We start from the raw sequence: 20,828 nt of genomic DNA, 5'->3' as shown, positions 1-20,828 counted from the left end.
TCTAACCTTCGGCATTCTTCTGTAGCACCACATTTCAGAAGCTTCTATTCTCTTCTTGTCTAAACTGTTTATCGTCCACATTTCACTTCCATACATTACGAAAATCACTTCTCAGAACTTGAGTATCCAAAGCACTTATAAAGCAGCACTTATTATTATGCCAGACTACAGGCCAAACTCAGTAAAACTATCGTCATACTCAGAATTCTCCAACCGAAATTATCACAAACACTGCTCGAGAACCTACAATGTATGTACATATTGCAAGAGATTTTTAAGAAACAGGCATTCCGCTGTAAATTTCCTATATGGGAAGACATCGATCCACAGAAACCTCAATATTTAACTGAAATCAACATAGGCGCACATTGGCCAACTGCTACTAAAATAAAGAACAATCTGTAGTCATTTACATGGTGTCCTTAATAACGTTCTTAATCCTAAGTTTCCATTACTTAGTTATCTCGAGTAATGAGCTCCATAAAATCTACCACGAATGTCAGACGACCGTTAACTATGATACATTCTCAGCACATGACAGTCACTTTTACTCCATGAACTAATAACGAAGATTGTATTGCATATTTCGGAGTGACAATTCGTAATCAAGAACTCTGAGAGTGGTGTGCCGAAAGCGTATCATGTTATGTGTAACATATCAAACAAAAATTGTAGTTAGGTGGACAATTATATGTAAAGTAAGAATCAAAGTTTTAAAAAAATCCTCAGAACAATTCGTAAATTAAAGCCTATGTTGCATAAGCGGTGTATGCAGTTGCTTTAGCTAGCTGAAAGTATCCGTTCCGTCGATCTTCACATCGCTGTTTGGATTACAAAGTTCCGAGTACACTTTTAGGCCCAGGTTTGTTTTGGCTACCAAATATTACTGGAAAATACAACAGATATTGACAGCATACGAAGTCCCATATGTTACACAGTTTAAGCAGCCGTGAACATCTTTCATACCACGTTCGCAAACACGTGGACTAACCACTTGCACACAATTGTGATGAGAGTATCCTTACCTGGAAAATGTCGCGCATGTAGTTCACCTTTAGTAGGTAGTTTTAATGAGATTTGTCATACAAAGCCGGCCAGAGTGGCCGAGCGGTTCTAGGCGCTACACTCTGGAACTGCGCGACCGCTACGGTCGCAGGTTCGAATCCTGCCTCGGGCATGGGTGTATGTGATGTCCTTAGGTTAGTTAGGTTTAAGTAGTTCTAAGTTCTAGGGGACTGATGACCTCAAATGTTAAGTCCCATAGTGCTCAGAGCCATTTTTTTGTCCACAGAGAGAGAGAGAGAGAGAGAGAGAGAGAGAGAGAGATAGAGAGAGAGAGAATCCAAATGTTTCAGTGAAATCCCAGTTGACGTGACTACTACGAGTCGTGATGGTATCCTGTTCCCGCTAAAAGCTTTCTTTTCCTCTGCTCTGACCCTGGAACGCAAGCCTCCAGTTCCAGCCATTTATACTTGTACTTTCTAATATTAACGATTTTAGTTATTTTTATCGGTAATGTGTGTTCATGAGACTGCATCACTTTTCGCTAGTTCCATTGGTGTTAGTTACAAAAGGGACGCACGTAACAGCACAAACTGATGGGTGTGTAAGTATTTAAAACAACGAGTATGCAAGTAGCCGGTAGCTGCATAACAAGGCAAGGCACGCTCTTGGAACACGCAAACGGAGCCTAACCACCACATACACACAGACAATAAATCCAACGCAAGCCGCCAAGGACTACCCGTGATGCTTTATAAAAACAGAATAGAATATACGTTGCTATTGAAAAGCGCATTCGTAAGCGTGCTGACAAATAAGTAATAAAAAAATACGTGTCTCTACAGCGGTTATCGGCGTCACCTCCACATGAATTAAGATGTCAAAATTCTTTTCTTGGCAGAAAGAGCTATACTCAGCATGCTGCGTGTATTTGGTACTTACACATATAGACGCTGATTAAAAGCACTGCCAGCACACGCAACGATACGCACCTGCAACAGAAGAGAAAAATGGGTGTATCAGTTTATTTCCCGCTGGTGTCTTTCTGAAAAAGAATTATTTTGTTTAGGTAGGTGCAAATAGCGACAATAGAAAGCATGACCCATTAGACACGTACAGTCGCTTAACGTCGTCCTTAACTGGGAACAGTCTCTTCCAAATTTTCTAGGTATAGTTCTTGCGAACATCGTCCAATGTAACAAATAAAAATTGTATTGGCTAAAGCTCTCTGGCAGATAAGTGAACTGAACAACTGAGGCGCTGAAGCCCTCAGGGCAGACTCAACAACTGTATATTTCGAGTAAATCGCATATTTGTGAAGTGTTACCAGGGAGAGCTCAACAGCAACTGATTGGGAACTATATACGATTCCACAGTTTATTTACATTCGAAACATTTGGTTGCACATAAAGATCAATAAATATAAGAAAAACAAAAACCATTGTGGAGGTAAAGGTCAGTCGCAGTCCAGGTACATGTCATCATGAAGTCACACCTAAATATTTGTGGCCTCACTGTAAAAATTAGATTACTAGTGCTGTATTATGTTTGTAAGGCAAGTGCTGCACGTCAACAGGACATGTGGAAGAAGAGACTGTACATCTTTCAATTCCGCCGGTCGTACATGGATTGGCGAATCGTACAGTGGGCTTAAGCGCTCCTTCCTAAGGTCGAACTTCTGCTGAAGTTTGTGAGACCACTCTCTTGCCTTATGAAGTTTCATTCTCACTTTTGCATCAACTCTGCCGTAACTACTATGGACATAAAATCCCTCTTTTTATTTTATACTGTGTTGTTAAATTCTCTCTTCTGCATCTTTCACCAATTCAGTGCCGATTTTGTGATACATTTTTGCAAATCAGAGAAATCTCCGGAGCTGAATTACTGTAAACGATGTTTCTTACGACATTTCTCTATGATGAATTAATTGTGTTCTCTATAGTAAGCCGGCAGAAGTGGCCGTGCGGTTCTAGGCGCTGCAGTCGGAAACCGCGAGACCGCTACGGTCGCAGGTTCGAATCCTGCCTCGGGCATGGATGTGTGTGATGTCCTTAGGTTAGTTAGGTTTAAGTAGTTCTAAGTTCTAGGGGTCTGATGACCTCAGAAGTTGAGTCCCAAAGTGCTCAGAGCCATTTGAACCATTTCTCTATAGTAAACATCAAAGCGTCGTTTCGCTTTTTCGATATTACCAAAATGACACACAAACACACACACACACACACACACACACACACACACACACACACACACACACCGTAAACAAAAATGAACGTAAGTTCGGAATGTTTGTGCGTGCATGTAAGCTGGCTGGAATGTACATTATCGGAATGAATTAGTAGTGGATATCAGGATGCAACGCAAATATCCTAAAACGTAAAGATATTTTCGTTCCGTGTGCGTTTCTCTAATTATACCTAAATGACTGATATTTTCACCAGCACTATGATCACAGCTTCTGGCTGCACGTGGAAAATAATGTTTCTGTAGCACGTCCATCTGATGATGAGGCTGCCGTGGGTCGAAAACTAGTTTGTACTACAATAAATCGCAAAAAATTGAAAAAGCGTTTCGTTGCTTATGATACCTACATTAACCGTCAATTTAAATCTCAGTTGGTCGCGCAGGGTAGCCTCACCGTCTGAGGCGATTTGCCACGGCTCGTGCGGGTCCGCCCGTCGGAGGTTCGAGTCCCTCGGGCATGTGTGTGTATGTTATACTTAGCGTAAGTTAGTTTAAGTTAGAGTAAGTAGTGTGTAAGCCTAGGGACCAATGACCTCAGCAGTTTGGTCCCATAGGAACTTACCACAAATTCCCCCCCCCCCCCCACCCCACCTCAAAAAAAAAAAAAAAAGAAAAAAAAAATAACTACTCTCAGTTGCAGTTCGTCATCTACAGTGGATATAATAAATAAATTAACCACCTATTCACAGAAGGCAGCACGTAATGTTCTTAATCGTGTGTTGGTGTAAGAGAATAACGCAGAAATCCCGCTGCAGCCTCTTGACTAGGCTGCGCGGCCTCTGCGCTCAGCTGTTTCTGCCTGTGGGACGGGCGGTGATGTCACGCGACCGTGACGTCAGCGCTGGAAGCGCTCTGCGCTGACACAAGCAGTCTGGACGGTGTCCACACCGCAGCGGCGCGTGGGCCAGGCGTAGCAGCGCGCTGACAGTTCCTCGTGTCGCCGTCAGCTGCCTGTCAGCGGTCAGGTCCTTCGGGCTCGGTTCCGAACTGACAGCCAGTAATGGAAACCAACCCGTCTGCAGGTTTACTAATCATCTGTGAAATTATTCATTCTGCAGGAACTAGGCCGAAAATGTTGTTGTATTCATTTCTGTGAGAGGTCTATGCGACATCTCGCCTGTTCTCATTATTTCTACATCTACATCTACATGACTACTCTGCAATTCACATTTAAGTGCTTGGCAGAGGGTTCGTCGAACCACAATCATACTATCTCTCTACCATTCCACTCCTGAACAGCGCGCGGGAAAAACGAACACCTAAACCTTTCTGTTCGAGCTCTGATTTCTCTTATTTTATTTTGATGATCATTCCTACCTATGTAGGTTGGGCTCAACAAAATATTTTCGCATTCGGAAGAGAAAGTTGGTGACTGAAATTTCGTAAGTAGATCTCGCCGCGACGAAAAACGTCTTTGCTTTAATGACTTCCATCCCAATTCGTGTATCATATCTGCCACACTCTCTCCCCTATTACGTGATAATACAAAACGAGCTGCCCTTTTTTGCACCCTTTCGATGTCCTCCGTCAATCCCACCTGGTAAGGATCCCACACCGCGCAGCAATATTCCAACAGAGGACAAACGAGTGTAGTGTAAGCTGTCTCTTTTGTGGACTTGTTGCATCTTCTAAGTGTCCTGCCAATGAAACGCAACCTTTGGCTCGCCTTCCCCACAATTTTTCTGTGTGGTCTTTCCAACTGAAGTTGTTCGTAATTTTAATACCCAGGTACTTAGTTGAATTGACAGCCTTGAGAATTGTACTATTTATCGAGTAATCGAATTCCAATTGATTTCTTTTGGAACTCATGTGGATCACCTCACACTTTTCGTTATTTAGCGTCGACTGCCACCTGCCACACCATACAACAATCTTTTCTAAATCGCTTTGCAACTGATACTGGTCTTCGGATGACCTTACTAGACGGTAAATTACAGCATCATATGCGAACAACCTAAGAGAACTGCTCAGATTGTCACCCAGGTCATTTATATAGATCAGGAACAGCAGAGGTCCCAGGACGCTTGCCTGGGGAACACCTGATATCACTTCAGTTTTACTCGATGATTTGCCGTCTATTACTACGAACTGCGACCTTCCTGACAGGAAATCACGAATCCAGTCGCACAACTGAGACGATACGCCATAGGCCCGCAGCTTGATTAGAAGTCGCTTGTGAGGAACGGTGTCAAAAGCTTTCCGGAAATCTAGAAATACGGAATCAACTTGAGATCCCCTATCGATAACGGCCGTTACTTCGTGCGAATAAAGAGCTAGCTGCGTTGCACAAGAACGATGTTTTCTGAAACCATGCTGATTACGTATCAATAGATCGTTCCCTTCGAGGTGATTCATAATGTTTGAATACAGTATATGCTCCAAAACCTTACTGCAAACCGACGTCAATGATATAGGTCTGTAGTTCGATGGATTACTCCTACTACCCTTCTTAAACACTGGTGCGACCTGCGCAATTTTCCAATCTGTAGGTACAGATCTATCGGTGAGCGAGCGGTTGTAGATGAGTGCTAAGTAGGGAGCTATTGTATCAGCGTAATCTGAAAGGAACCTAATCGGAATACAATCTGGACCTGAAGACTTGCCCGTATCAAGCGATTTGAGTTGCTTCGCAACCCCTAAGGTATCTACTTCTAAGAAACTCAAGCTAGCAGCTGTTCGTGTCTCAAATTCTGGAATATTCCATTCATCTTCCCTGGTGAAGAAATTTCGGAAAACTGCGTTCAATAACTCCGCTTTAGCGGCACAGTCGTCGGTAGCTGTACCATCGGCACTGCGCAGCGAAGGTATTGACTGCGTCTTGCCGCTTGTGTACTTTACGTGATTCAAGCACGTCCTGTATTTGCCATGCACCCTTTGAGATTGCAGCCCACCCCGTACTTTCCCGAGGCCTTCTAACCTAAAAAACCGTCCAGTCCACGCCACACAGCCTCCGCTACCCGTGTAGCCGCCAGCTGAGTGTAGCGAACTCCTGACCTATTCAGCGGAACCCGAAACCCCACCACCCTATGGCGCAAGTCAAGGAATCTGCAGCCAACACGGTCGCAAAACCGTCTGAGCCTCTGATTCAGACCCTCCACCCGGCTCTGCACCAAAGGTCCGCAGTCGGTTCTGTCAACGATGCTGCAGATGGTGAGCTCTGCCTTCATCTCGTAAGCAAGACCGGCAGCCTTCACCAAATCAGATAGCCGCTGGAATCCAGAGAGAATTTCCTCAGATCCAAAGCGACACATGTCATTAGTGCCGACATGTGCCACCACCTGCAGCTGGCTGCACCCTGTGCTCTTCATGGCATCCGGAAGGACCCTTTCCACATCAGGAATGACTCCACTCGGAATGCACACGGAGTGCACACTGGATTTCTTCCCCTCCTTAGCCGCCATATCCCTAAGGGGCCCCAATACGCGCCTAACATTGGAGCTCCCAACTACCAATAAGCCCACCCTCTGTGATTGCCCGGACCTTGAAGACTGAGAATCATCCTCTGAAACATGGCACGCAGCTGCATCTGGCTCAGCCAGAGACAGTGCCTGAAACCTGTTTGTCAGACGCACCGGGGAGGCTTTCTGATCAGCCTCCGGGGACGTCTTTCGCTGCCTGCCACGCCTTGGAACGACCTCCCAATCAACCACAGGCGAGGGCTCAGCCCCACTGCGGGCAGCAACCGGGGCAACCACAGCGGCAGACCGATCTGGGGACAGATGGGACGAGGTTGATATCCCCGTGATACCCAAGTCCGGCTCCCCACAGTGGTACCCATTGGCAACAGCCTCAAGCTGTGCGACCGAAGTCAGCGCCGCTTGCAGCTGTGAGCGAAGGGATGGCAACTCAGCCCTCATCCGAACACAGCAATCACAGTCCCTGTCCATTCTAATCGATGTTGAACAACAGCTACTGAAACACGAGTCAGTGCCTAGATAACGCAAGGGAAACACGCAAAGAATGTATTAACTAACCTGTACAAATGCCTAACGACTGCGCTACAATCTGCCTGAATTTACGATTACAGTAACTAAAACTCGAAATTACACCTCCTATACGAAACTCACACGCAATTTAAGTAAGAATCTACGAAGTAAACACTAAAGCGCGATGCTACAACTCTCAAATACTATAATACGCCCGAAATTTATGAATTAAACAATGCAAGTACCCAAAAACGCGCAGAGAAATTAAGAATTAAACTATGTAACAAATAAGTAAGCTAGGGGTATACGACTTGCTGCTGCAGCTGCTTATCCAACGGCGGCAGGGAGCACACATTACATTTACGTGTGACGATAATATATTCTTACCATACGACTCAAATTCTATAACCAATGTATAGTATGACAGTTGCCAAGACCATAGAAGAAGAACAGACACGTCAGTGACCACTGTATGGGAATTTCATAATTTTGCGAAAAAAAAAAATGGGGCACGAGGGAGATTTGAACGTGGATATCCCACTTTGCAGTCCAACGCCGTAGCCACATAACAACGACGCTGTGATTTTTGCAATTAGCTCGGCGTTGCACATCTTGAGCTTGGACCGTTACCGTTTCTATTTTGCTTCTTTTTTTCGCAGTACAGTACACCTTCTTCCTGTTTTCGTGCTTGATCTGTGTTCAGTTATTGACGGGCTCATTCGGTGAAACTATTGCCCGCGAAAGGCAAGTTTCTGGTTCCACGCTCTGTCTGACATACAATTTCAATCCCCCCGAAAGTTTCAAAACATCTCGCTCCGCTACAGAATGACAGATTCACTCTCGTCTCATTCTAATCGTTCGCGGTACCCAAACAGCGAAGCCCTGGTTGTTATATTTTTTTTTTAGTTTCGAAAAGCATTCGATACGGTTTCGCAGCGATTAAACTACATACTTGCTTACAGAATACTGCAACAGGTATGTAACTAAACCGAAATACTGGCAGCTAAACACCACTGCATGTAATAAGATGGCCGGCCGAGGTGGCCGAGAGGTTCTAGGCGCTACAGTCTGGAGCCTCGCGACCGCTACGGTCGCAGGTTCGAATCCTGCCTCGGGTATGGATGTGTGTCATGTCCTTAGGTTAGTTAGGTCTAAGTAGTTCTAAGTTCTAGGAGACTGATGACTTTAGAAGTTAAGCCCCATAGTAATCAGAGCCATTTGAGCCATTTTGTAATAAGATGGGCGTAAATACACAAAAAGATCCTACACCTTTTGACAACACGATCTACGAACATCACTAGCGACTCTCCCATCCGTCAAGCGTGTTAGAGTATCTGTATCTCTAGCAATGTAGCGCCGAACGACCACGCCTACACGCGGAGACGGAAAATCCGGGGCCCTTGACAAGTTAAATTAATGGAAGTGATGAAAAAACAGCTGTTTGCTGTGTACGTGAGAAAGCTTCAAGGAAATGCTTAACATTCCGCAATATGGGATGCTACAAGAACGGCCCTGTCCGCCGCGGAGGTTTCAGTACCAATGAGCGTATTGGTTGAAGAAACTGGCCTTACAGTGTTCGAACAAAAATATGGAAACACTGCGAGCACTACATGTTAGAACGTAAATGCCTGCAGGTTGCGCTTCTGTATTTGACTACGAACGGCACCTGTGCAATGTCCTGCGCACGTTGCAAGTGTCAGCAGTCGTCAGAACATTATTCTGTGTGGTTGTGAGTGCACTGTGTCGGAGCTAAGTGAATTCGAATATCGGCAAATTGTTGGTGGTCGTATGGCAAGTGCTTCTGTAACCAAGGTAGCCGAAGTCTTTGGTGTTTCATGAGTCACCGTGTCGAAGATCTGTGCCGCACACAGGAAACGTGGAAGACATCATCTGCTAAGTGACAGCGCGCGCGAAAGTCTCAACGTGGACGAAAATGTGTGTTGAGTCATCGTGACAGAGGTCTTTGACGAGGATTACGACGAAAAATAAGAGGTCAACAGCTACAAAAGTAACTGAAGAACTGAATGTCAAACTCGCGAACCCTGTCAAGGCCAGCGCAATACGAAAGGAACTTCATAAGGTGGAATTACAAGGCGAGATGGAACTCCAAAACCACATATTAGTGGCGCAAACGCGTGTAACAGAAAAACGTAGTCTCGAAGACATAAAACCTGGACTACAGAGCAATGGAGGAAAGTTATTTTGTCGGATGAGTCTTGTTTCATAATGTTTCCAACTTCTGGCCAAGTTTATGTCCCAACAGTGGAAGATGACGGGGATTCGGCGATGGTTTGGGCAGCCATATCGTGTTATTCCATGGGCTCTATGGCTACTCTGCAAGCTCGTATTATTGCCAAGGATTATGTCACCATTTTGGCAGATCGAGTACAATCCACAGTACACTGTTTGTTCCCCAATGGTGATGCTGCAGAACGACAGGGCCCCTGTTGACAGAGCTCGCATCACCCCTGACTGGCTTTGTGAGCATGAGGATGAACTCTCGCGTCTCACCTGGCCGTTCCAGTCATCAGATCACACTCGTATTGAGCCTTGGTGGTCGACTTTGGAGAGAAGTATGAGTGATCGTTACCTGAACGTGCCACTATTTTGCAGGACGAATGGTATAAGGTTCGCTTGAAAACCATGCAGAAGCTGTATATATCCATTCTGAGACGACTAGAAGCTGTTTTGAATGTCTACCTGTTTCCAACAGCGTATCAGGCATGTTAATGTGTTGTGTCTTCGGTGTTTTCCTATGTTTCTCCAACCCCTATACGTTCGTATATTCGGCAGCGGCAGTTTTCAAATCTCCATCTGGCAGCTCAGTTTTAGGATCCAAGCCCTGAGGCTGTTTCTTATACATACCAAAGGCGATTTCTTCGGCCACCATTCCCAGTCAAGCTAATATTCCGTCTATAGTGATCTCGACCTGATGTTGATCTCTAACTTGCGTTCCCTCCGTTTTAACTATCTCCACAGTCATGTCACACTACAACAGCACATTGTAAACTCTGCTGATATGTGACCCGAAACATTGTGATGCGGAGTGTAACCTCGGCTGTCAATAGCAGCTAACGCAAGCAACATTGACAGCTATTGATTTGGTTATGCCCTCCGCCTCGTGATTCACACAAACAATAGGTATCAGCACAGTCATAGCCCCTACGAAAAGTAGACTAATTAGAAATTCAAATCTCCTAAACATACTGCATAGCGCACAAAAGTAAAATATGCGTAACTTAGAAAATGTTCGCTTGGTTTCGAGAATGTCACGAATGAGCTAGTTGTTATCTGTGCTGTCCATCCCATGTAACTAATCGAATCTGGACACCCAGTTGAAGTTTGCTCATGAATTCATTTTCACTTAGTGTTATTAAGAATGAGAACGTTCATCTTAGTGACAACATTAACACTTGTACGCAGACTGCCATTTTACTTATCACGCAAATAAAATGGAGATTGCAACTTAGCTTTTCTACATGTTGTGTGCAAAAGAGGCACCGCCATTGGCGGTTCGTATTATTGTGTATATATTTATTTCTGACTACCGCTGACAGTGGAAGAATTTATGGGCGCTCACTGGTCCTCAAGATCTCATCTAAGTGTATCGTACAGAATATTCATTCTGATACCAGAAACGGATAATTTGTAACCGTAACCGGTTAATAACTTTCGTTGATTGTAGTTCTAGTCAGTCTAGCACTTCCCCACAGCAATGAATCTCTTGTGCAAATGTGCTGGAAGCATTTCCTGGGTGCTTGGATTGTTTCAGTTTTTGCATAAATACGCTATTTTATAAAATGTGTTACCATTGTATGCAGCTTTAAATTCCACTTTTGGCTTTAAGAATTTTCTCGTATAACTATCTGTTAGTAGCAGAATCCGTCACCTTCTGTCCATTTTCTGTCCCGTTTGTCATCGAGCTACGTACTCCAGCTTTTTAAGGACAAAATAAAGTGGTCAGCAGCGATAAAAGTGAAAAACACGAAAGCTGCAACACAGACAGACATGACACACTTGCAACAAGTGATAAGTCTGCCACACACATAAAAAAGTCTTTAGTGCTATGAGTTTCCAGTGTGGATTAGCTCTGAGGTCATTGCCATGTTACTGGCAACGAGCACCAGTGAGCATATTATTACTTTAAATATAAAGGTCATTTCAGTCAATGCTCACATAAATTGTTTTATGGAATTTTGAGCAAAAAAAAGTCACAAAACTGTAACAGCGCTTCTAGACGGAATTTCAATGCAATTAAGGCAAAATGGCAAGCTTATACAGACAATGTTAAAATGTGTGTGAAATCTTATGGGACTTAACTGCTAAGGTCTTCACTCCCTAAGCTTACACACTACTTAACCTAAATTATCCTAAGGACAAACACACACATCCATGCCCGAGGGAGGACTCGAACCTCCGCCGGGACCAGCCGCACAGTCCATGACTGCAGCGTCCCAGACCGCTCGGCTAATCCCGCGCGGCTGTTGCTATACTGTCACAGAACTTGACACACGCAGTTCCTCAGGTAAATTCTATTGAAAAAGTAGTTAACATAACTGGTCTTGGAATTTCAGCTCGGAAAATTATGACAAACACAAAAAATGCAGTAAAACATATAGGAACACAATGCAAGGAGTGGTCAAAAGTATGGAAATAACAAAAACGCAACTCATTACATGCCTAATATGGTGTAGGAAACCGTTGGCATTCAGAAGAGATCCGAGTCGTCTCGGAATGGATAACTACAGGTCCCGTATGGTATTCAAGGGAATTTTGTACCATTCTTCCTGCAAAATAGTGGCACGCTGAGGTAACGATGATGGAGGTGAATAGCGGTCGCTCATCCTTCTCTCCAAATGAGACCACGTAGGGTCAATAAAATTGAGATCTGGTGGCTATGGTGGCCAGGGTAGGTGCGACAGTTCATCCTCGTTCACAAACGGTGCGAGCTATGTGAACAGGGGCGCTGTAGTCTTGGAACACTAGCATCTCCATTGGGTAACTTTGTTGGGATGGATGTGATCAGCCAAAATGGTCACATAATGCTTGGCAGTAATAAGACCTTTCAAAGTAACCATCGGCCGCATGGAATACCACGATACAGCTGCTCAAATCATCACCTGACCCCAACATTGTGTCACTCTTGGCAGCGACCAGTCTGCATCATAGTCTTGGAGCGGCGTACTCCAGGCGTAAACTCGGTCAAACGTCGGGAGCAGTGAAACAAAGCTCATCCGAGCAAATGACATTCCTCCATTGCTCCATAGTACAGGTTTTATGGTTTCGGCACCACGTTTCCCTGATACAGGCATTTACATCACTAATCAGTGCTTTTGGAATTCCCAGCTTTCCCTTCTCCCTTGTTTTGGTGCCGACAAGGCTTGCGAGTGCGACATTCGGTTCTGCAGTGGCTTTTGCAGCTTATTTTTCGTCACAATCCTCTTCGATGACCGTCCCTGACGCTTACTCAACACACACTTTCGTCCGCGTTGTTGAGTTAGTGGGAGATGTTTCTTCGCTGTCCCTATATGCGGTAGAAATCTTTGATACGGTGCCTCTTAAAGCACAAAACACTTTGTCTATCTTTGTTACAGAAGCACTCACCATACGGGCACCAACAATTTGCCCACGTTAGCTCCGACATGATGCACTCACAACTACACTGACCACTGCTGACACTTCCGACGTCTTGAGGACATGGCACAGGTGCAGTTCATGGTCAAATACAACGTCATAAGCTGTTGGCTTGGATAGCATCTGCGTCTATGTCCAAGCGTGTACTTCTCGCGGTGTTTCCACAGTTTTCTCCATCATGAGTAAGTTTATTTTGGAAAACCTGTAGAGCAGAATGGACTAGAAATTTTGCAATAGATGTATTAGTCAGTAAACTGAAAGAGTACATGGTTTAACTAAAAGTATCTACAACTAGAAATGCATATCTAGAGACACAAAACTAAAATACTGCACAGCAATGGTAAGACTACAATTTTTATATGCATGCGAACGCTAAGCAATGAAGTATAACATAGACAGAATAGAGACAGGTCTACTCGAAAGGCGGATTTTTAGAAAAATAATGCAATACACACTACAGATGATTGGGAAAGGAAGAGTAATGGGAAGATCAACCAAAATGTATGGAATATATCAGAAGTCTTAGCAAAGTGAAGGTTAATTCTCTTCGGACAATTCGAGGGAATAAATGATAACACGCGAATGACACAGATATTGCCGTATGTCTGAAAAACACGTCAACAACAGCATGAATCACAGAAATAAAAATAACTAGGAAGAAACATAAAGTAATCGGGAATGACAGGTAGAAACTGTTTTAAGAATAACATACTAAATTTAGAAGACTTTCAATGCACAAAAAATAATCAATCAGGTGTAACATGGACAGAAGAAAGAAAAAGACAAATGGCGAGACGATGAGCACCTACTAGAAAGATAGGAAACAGCAACAAAGAACGACGAGGAACTGAAGTTGTTACCTGATTCTAGTGGGCAAATATGAAGGTTGGAAAAAAAGTTTCGTTTCAGTGAGAGTCAATATGGCTTTCAATTGAGGTACAGACAGGACGGGCAGTCAGAAGGCAGCAAATGTTCTGAGAACGATTCGGAACATGGCTCAGTGGAAACGGACAGTGCAATACACAGTTCTGTCGTCGGTGGTGCAGTAAGACATGACTGGGATTACTTCGAAAGCAGCCTCGTGTATGCGGTGACGGTACAAACCCCCGTTACTAGATGAATCGGTCTAGTATGCAGGGATTGCTTTGTGGAGAGCGAGCGATGCGGCAGTGGATTGTGGTCAGCAATATGCACCTTCTGAAAGATCGATCTTTATTTTAAGTCACGAGACGCAAAAGTTATAGTAACCTCAAAATCAGTTAATATCACGAATACTGAAAGATTAATAAAAATAGTAAATAACAACTTACAGGGATGAGCGAGCGCTCATTAAAAACCTGTCATCATAGCGGATCGAGTTCCGTAGTCATATGCTAAGATTCATAAATAATCAAGCTCGTAAAGAGCAATAAACAAAGTTTGATGGGAAATAGTTTATAAAATTAAACAGAAAATTCATGACGTAAAGAACGGCACTATATAATATTTTGGGTGGCATCAAACGTATTTTAAACTAGTCAAGTTATACTATACACTTAACTTGCAATAGGTTTCATTGTTTGCAAATTATTATTAACATTTATTGCCCATAATCAATTAATTATTATAGATATGAAGATTTTGAACAGCGCAATGTGTAGATCGCTATAGATTACGTCTAAAAACAGTGCTATAAGCAGTTCTATGTTAAAACTTTGCAGCACAGATGTAAACATTTGTAAAAACTAAAACTTGATTTACGGGCACTAGAATAATCCTAAAATTAATGTAACATAGCAGATCAGATGCACTTTTTATCGCGGTTCCGATGGTGTACTTATTTCAGTTGAGGGATGTATGTGTCAAAATTTGTAACCTTAACTGGTGAGATTGGTACTTGCATAATCAGGGGGCGTAGACATCCGAGCCTATATAAGAGAGCGGCGATCTTGGCCAGGGTTCAGTCGTTGGTCAGTCGTTTGGGAGGGTGGGTGGCGAGCGAGCCCCACTTGACTTTTTTTTTCGCGACGATTTATTTCGACAAAAAGTATTGTTTAATAGTGCAAGTGTGCATGCACATATTTGGTGAACTCGAAGTGCTACGATTATTTGGGTGAGTAAGAATTACGAGGTATACATCGGCGTAAGTGAACATGTGGCGATATGTGATTTCGCGCCAAAACTGCTAGAACAAAGAGGACAATGGGACTTGTGGTTCTGTTCGAGTTTGTTGAGTAACATTCGATCATAGCAGCCTACATTACTGCTATTGGGGGCTCGGAGTCAATTTATTATTAAAGTAAAACTGAAAACCGTCTCACCAGTGCTAATTTCATTGTGTGAAACAAAAAGGACGACGTCAATAAATAGTGCTGAACTGTGTCGTGAAAAATGATTTTGCTATAATAATCGCCTAATTTTTGTTCCCTGGCATAAACTGTACTCATGTCTGAGTGAATGTTAATTCAAAAACTGTAACTAATGCGCGGGTGTGGAACAGTGAAATAATACACCAAGTGTGGAATTGATCCCCTGAGACTTATGTGAGAGCCAAAATTTGCTCTAACATTTTTTAACGCACATTTGTATATGCACATTCGTGTGGACTCTTCAACCGCACTTATTTTCCGCCCCGTCGCAATGCACAATGTTTTTTTATAGTATTGCATATTTTAAAAGGTGGTAGTATGGTCCATCGAAATATAGAAAACAAAGTGGTTAGAACAGAAGAGATACGTTTCACAGTAGAGAAGATGAACAAGTATTCGTAGCTCTTAAGAGATGCATTTTAGAGACCATGTTTATTGGAGTTTTTTTTCCTTGTTTGATCTATGGTACCACTTCTCAAAATATGGAATACCTTTTCCTTTAACACCCCGTATAGAGCCGGTTTAAAGCTGACGGGTTATGCTGGATGGCTGCTCGGCTGAAGCGCGCTTTCGTGTCCCTGTGCACCCGCCAATGAGGTTGGGTGCGGCAGGTGATGTGCCCAATTTCGGTGGGGCAAGTGGCTCGAATGCCATTGAGAATGAAGATACTACACTAATCCAGCAGTAGGACAGGAGGGAAGATTAAGATTTAGCGGCCTGTCGATGATGAGGTCATTAGAGGCGGAGCACAATTTCAGATCGGCGAAGGATGGGGATATAAGGGAAAAATCTAAATCTGAATCGCCAAAGGGGGATTTGAATCCGCCGTTCTGCCAAATACGAGTCCAGGGCCTCACGACTGCGCCGCCTCTCTCGCCGGTACGAAGGGGAAATCTTTCGCAACGACAGCCGCCACGTTTGCACCATACATTAGGGAATCGGTCAGAGTACGATCTCAACATGAGATGTGAGAGCACCTCCTAACTCCACCCCACCCGCACATTTCGCTGGAGGCGCAACGCATGCCTGGAGATAAAGTTTGCCAGACACTCTGCAGCCAAGCATTCTTCCGCCAGAGCTCCACAGGCTACGCGTAGCATTTGTCAGTATGACATGTGGCTTCTGGAGAGCCGTCCAGCAAACGGGACCAGTTTTAATGCCGATCGGGTCCATCAGTCATGTCAGACGAATTAGTTCCGGAGCATGATGGGGCTCTTCAGTAAGAAGCAACGGATGATGGAGGATAAGTGGTTCACCAGATAGACTTTTTCAGAGGCTGGCGATGTTTGGAGATCAAAATGTTGAATCGACTACGTCACATTTGGGGCATGACCACTGTGCAGTGTTTCCAATTCGCTTCCGCTACGATATCATAACTAAGTAATACGGGTATGTTATGGAATTTTGAGCCCGCTACTCCCGGATACTCTTTGTTACAATGTCGACATCCAATCACCCAACAGTGTTTGAAGTTTCAGAGGCAGCGTAATAGGTTTTATTCCAATGTATAGCATTCCCATGCGACTGTGATAATTAAAAAAAATGGCTCTGAGCACTATGGGACTCAACTACTGAGGTCATTAGTCCCCTAGAACTTAGAACTAGTTAAACCTAACTAACCTAAGGACACCACAAACATCCATGCCCGAGGCAGGATTCGAACCTGCGACCGTAGCGGTCTTGCGGTTCCAGACTGCAGCGCCTTTAACCGCACGGCCACTTCGGCCGGCTTGTGATAATTAAAATTTATCTTCGAATAAGGTGGAAGCATTGAAGGAGCTACAGTATTTCCGTTGCTGTCCGAACGTGTTCCGCCACGAGAGGTTCTTCGACTGGTGCCTCTGCAATTTCTTGTCAAGAGTAAAGAATGCCTGTAAATGTGAGCTCGCATGTTTCGTTGGCGGGATGTGTCATGTGCAGGTCGATTACGCCCTAATCACTGTATCAGGCTTAAAATAATTAAAACCGAAAACGCAAAAAATGTTACATATGGACTGTGTGCCATAGTGATTGCCAAGAACAGAAAAATAAATTATTTTGTACTGGAGGATGAAGCAGACGCTTCTCCATTCTTCGCGTTAGAAATTGAAATAATTATAGATTACGTATACTACGCATCATCTACACGTTCCAATATTTGGAGGTACTCGACACGTCCAAATAGCGTCAGCTTTCCCATCAGTCTGTGCTGTGTGTCTTTCACAAGCCAAACTATGTATATTAATTACGGCACGCGGTCTGAGTTCCTCTTTGGCACAACGGCCGCTATGTATATTTGTAATATTCTGAATCAGTTTGTGCTGGCTCCTTTTCGTTGCGTAAACTACTTTCTAGTGTCCTCCTGCCTGCAGGATTTACTGCATTAGCAAAATCAAAAAAGGAGATTATCTATTTTCTATATCATATGGTAGAATGCAGCCTGCACTTCTGGCTGTTCCCGCGAAATTTCTATTTCAAGCGCAGTAGTCTACATTCATTAGGACTTTCTTAATTTACCGTTCATTTTATTAGACAGGGTGATGAAAAACAGTGTGAAAAGGTTGTAAGGATGTTGCAGGGTAGGTAATGTAATGCCGTGTGACTAGGGCCTTCCGTTGGGTAGACTGTTCGCCGGGTGCAAGTCTTTCGATTGGACGCCATTTCGGCGAATTGCGCGTCGATGCAGATGAAATGATGATGATTAGGACAAATCAACACCCAGTCCCTGAGCGGAGAAAATCTCCGACCCAGCCGGGAATCGAGCCCGGGCCCGTAGGATTGACATTCTGTGGCGCTGACCACTCAGCTACCGGGGGGTAGGGGGGTGGCGGACGCAGCATAGCTTGTACTGAAAAATAACTGTTAACAAAAAAAATTTGACATGTTGCGCCGTTTCCAAGTTGATTAGCATTGAAGTTAGCCAATCAGGTCGTTCCGTGCGCAAATTCAAGCGGCCCGCCAGACACAGTTAGCGTCAGTTGTTCTCATAGCGTAGATGACAGCGCACGAGGCTGCTCACCCTTTGGGTCGGGTTCGAACCTTACTAGCGTCCCATATCCAGTTTTTGTATCGCTCTTTTGTTCTGTTTTAGGACACTAGAAGAAGCACACGTTTGGCGACACCATCTATGGCGAGTCGCTTGAATTTGCGTGCGCAACAGCCTGATTCGCTAGCTTCAGTACTAATTAACTAGGAAATGGCTCAACGTATCGAATTTTTTCTTAACAACTATTTCTCAACACAACTGTCCCCGCAACACCCTTACAAGTTTTTGGTTGCTTGCTTGCTTTGCGGGAGGGGACCAAATAGCGAGGTCATCGGTCCCATTGAATTAGGAAAGGATGGGGAACGAAGTCGGCCGCGCCCTTTCAAATGAACCATCCCGGCATTTGCCTGAAGTGTCACCAACTGCCGCTGTTCCAATTTCGATATCTCACAGGTTCGAATAAAATAGTTAGCAAATCAGCACGGGCTGTGCACTGCATTTCAATGAGTCGATAAACACCATCAACACTATTTATCGTGTATCCTGACGTGAATCCTGTTCTAAATATTACTGACGACAACTAGCAATTCTGTCTAGCATGTCATTTATCTTAGAACTGATCAAACGTTGCCCCGCCATCTTTGTCTGTCTCAAATCGTTGATCGAGTACGGCATTTCGATCTTTCATCAACAGAGGACCTACGTTTTATAATCAGTTATGCACATTTGACAGACCAGTTCCTGATGTACCACCCTTATTGTTATTTTGGACCACAAACAATTCTGCATATCCAAACTGTTTCTAGAGGGCTCTGTCAATACCAGTTTCCCTAAATCCTTAATACTGCTGATACACCCAAACCGACCACCCCCACCACCTATTTCAGTACGCTGAGGACACAACCTCATCTGCCCTTTAACCAGTCTTTACTTCTAACTTTTGGAACCAGAAAGTCAGTCCTGAAGAAATCCCAGCGACACCATTCCGATCTCACCATGCACAATCATACCATCCAGATTATTCACAATCATACCATTCAGATTATTAGCAGTTCGACTGCAAATTAAACTAGAAATCTCAATTACTGACCGTCCAACACACAGACCACATTTAACTGAAACCGTTGAGTCGTTGAATGAAGGGATTGCAACTTCACATCACCCGGTTCCATGACACATACAAATCCATGTCTCTTAAGAACACACTACAGTTTCCTGAACGCTATAACACCAATCTGCTCGAAATTCTATTTCAGACTGAATTTAATACTCTCCCTGTTCCTGATCCCGAAATCTGTCTGTGACACCCATACATTTACGTATTCACTCACTCTCACCACTTCCATTGCAAACCTTCTACAGATCTCAACAATGCCCTCCCGAAAGTTTTTTACTTAGTCTGCATATTGCACAACGCATTTCTCAGTAGTCGTTAGAAACACCACGATATGGAGAAAGCTCCGATTAGATACTGATCTGAAACGAAACGCATTTAAGGAGATATCACGTTTGCATGCTAGAGGAATAAACACGTAAAATAATTTGTTCCACTCTCCCGTGTCTGTTGAATAAAAGACCGGCAGTAATTTACTGCCATTCTGACAATAGTTACATTTGTAACGAAGAGTAAAAATGGGCAATGCTAAGGAACACGAGATATGTAGAGAATTCATTTTTTCATTATATGTCCGCCGGCCGTGGTGGCCGTGCGGTTCTAGGCGCTGCAATCCGGAACCGCGGGACTGCTACGGTCGCAGGTTCGAATCCTGCCTCGGGCATGGATGTGTGTGATGTCCTTGGGTTAGTTAGGTTTAAGGGCCTCCGGAAAGGCTCAAAATCATGAAAAGTTCAATTTTTACTTTTTTGCGTTTTCTGAATCTGCAGACTATTACCTTTTAATAGATATATAATTTATTCAATTCCGAAGACTACAACTATTTTTAAATTTTTTTTGAAATGTGTTCTACATGGGCGTGACCCACTGTGGCGCTGTTAAACTGCTGTCAAATGGTGTTATTATTAACGTCCGTGTTCATCAGGTACATTTTAGTGATGTGAGATAAAGTATGTGTTGTGGCTAACCTGTGATGGTTCAATATATATCGCTGGTGTGATTGTCGATTGTTTCATGTTTATTTACTCTGTCGTTATCTGGAAAATATTCGTAATTAATTCTGTTTCTTGAGTCTCTGTTTTGTTGAAGTATAATAATGAGTAAAAGTAAAGTTATTAGAAATCCTCTGAAGGCTTTTAAAAGGCTTTTAAGAAAAGGAGAAATGTTGGAAAGCCAAAGGTATGTGTTATTACTGTAAACAATAAAGACGATAACCAAGTGAGTGAACCTAACCTCTCAAGTACACCTGCCCATAGCAGTCAAAGTGGGAAAGAAAATACTTCACAGAAGAAGCTTGGTTCAATGAGTGAAAACTATGAATGTTTTATGGGCGAATCGGATGTGAATGAAATATTTGATATGTCGGTTCTCAAAGGAATTTTTTCAAACTGTGTAAGATGTATTCATTGTAGTGAAGTTGGTCTGGAACTCTCCATAATAAAGCACGTTGGACTTGCTAGTGAAATACAACTGAAATGTGATAAGTGTTCATACATGACCACCTTTTCGAACAGTGTTGCAGTAACTGCAACTGAAGAAAATGGTAGCAAAATCTACGAACACAACAACGAGCGATGCTTGCTTTAGACAAGGAACGC

At 43.6% G+C, this 20,828-nt stretch overlaps 1 protein-coding gene across 2 annotated transcripts in view; it reads right to left on the bottom strand.

The window, feature by feature from the left end:
- The window catches only part of LOC124798682 (ERC protein 2-like), a 482,084-nt gene that overhangs the window by 115,920 nt on the left and 345,336 nt on the right, over window positions 1–20,828 (bottom strand). Inside the window, exon 2 of one of the 2 annotated variants that reach the window (XM_047262185.1) lies at window positions 1,308–1,994. The exons of the other annotated variant lie outside the window; for it this stretch is intronic. Within the exon in view, the coding sequence (XP_047118141.1) occupies window positions 1,941–1,994 (54 nt within the window). The 3' untranslated portion in view covers window positions 1,308–1,940. Of the gene's footprint in view, window positions 1–1,307; window positions 1,995–20,828 lie in introns of those variants that run through there. 2 annotated transcript variants of the gene reach the window in all.

The sequence above is a fragment of the Schistocerca piceifrons genome, chromosome 5 (assembly GCF_021461385.2).
Source record: "Schistocerca piceifrons isolate TAMUIC-IGC-003096 chromosome 5, iqSchPice1.1, whole genome shotgun sequence".
NCBI classification, from domain to species: Eukaryota; Metazoa; Arthropoda; class Insecta; order Orthoptera; family Acrididae; genus Schistocerca; species Schistocerca piceifrons.
This window is presented reverse-complemented; position numbering and strand designations above follow the sequence as displayed.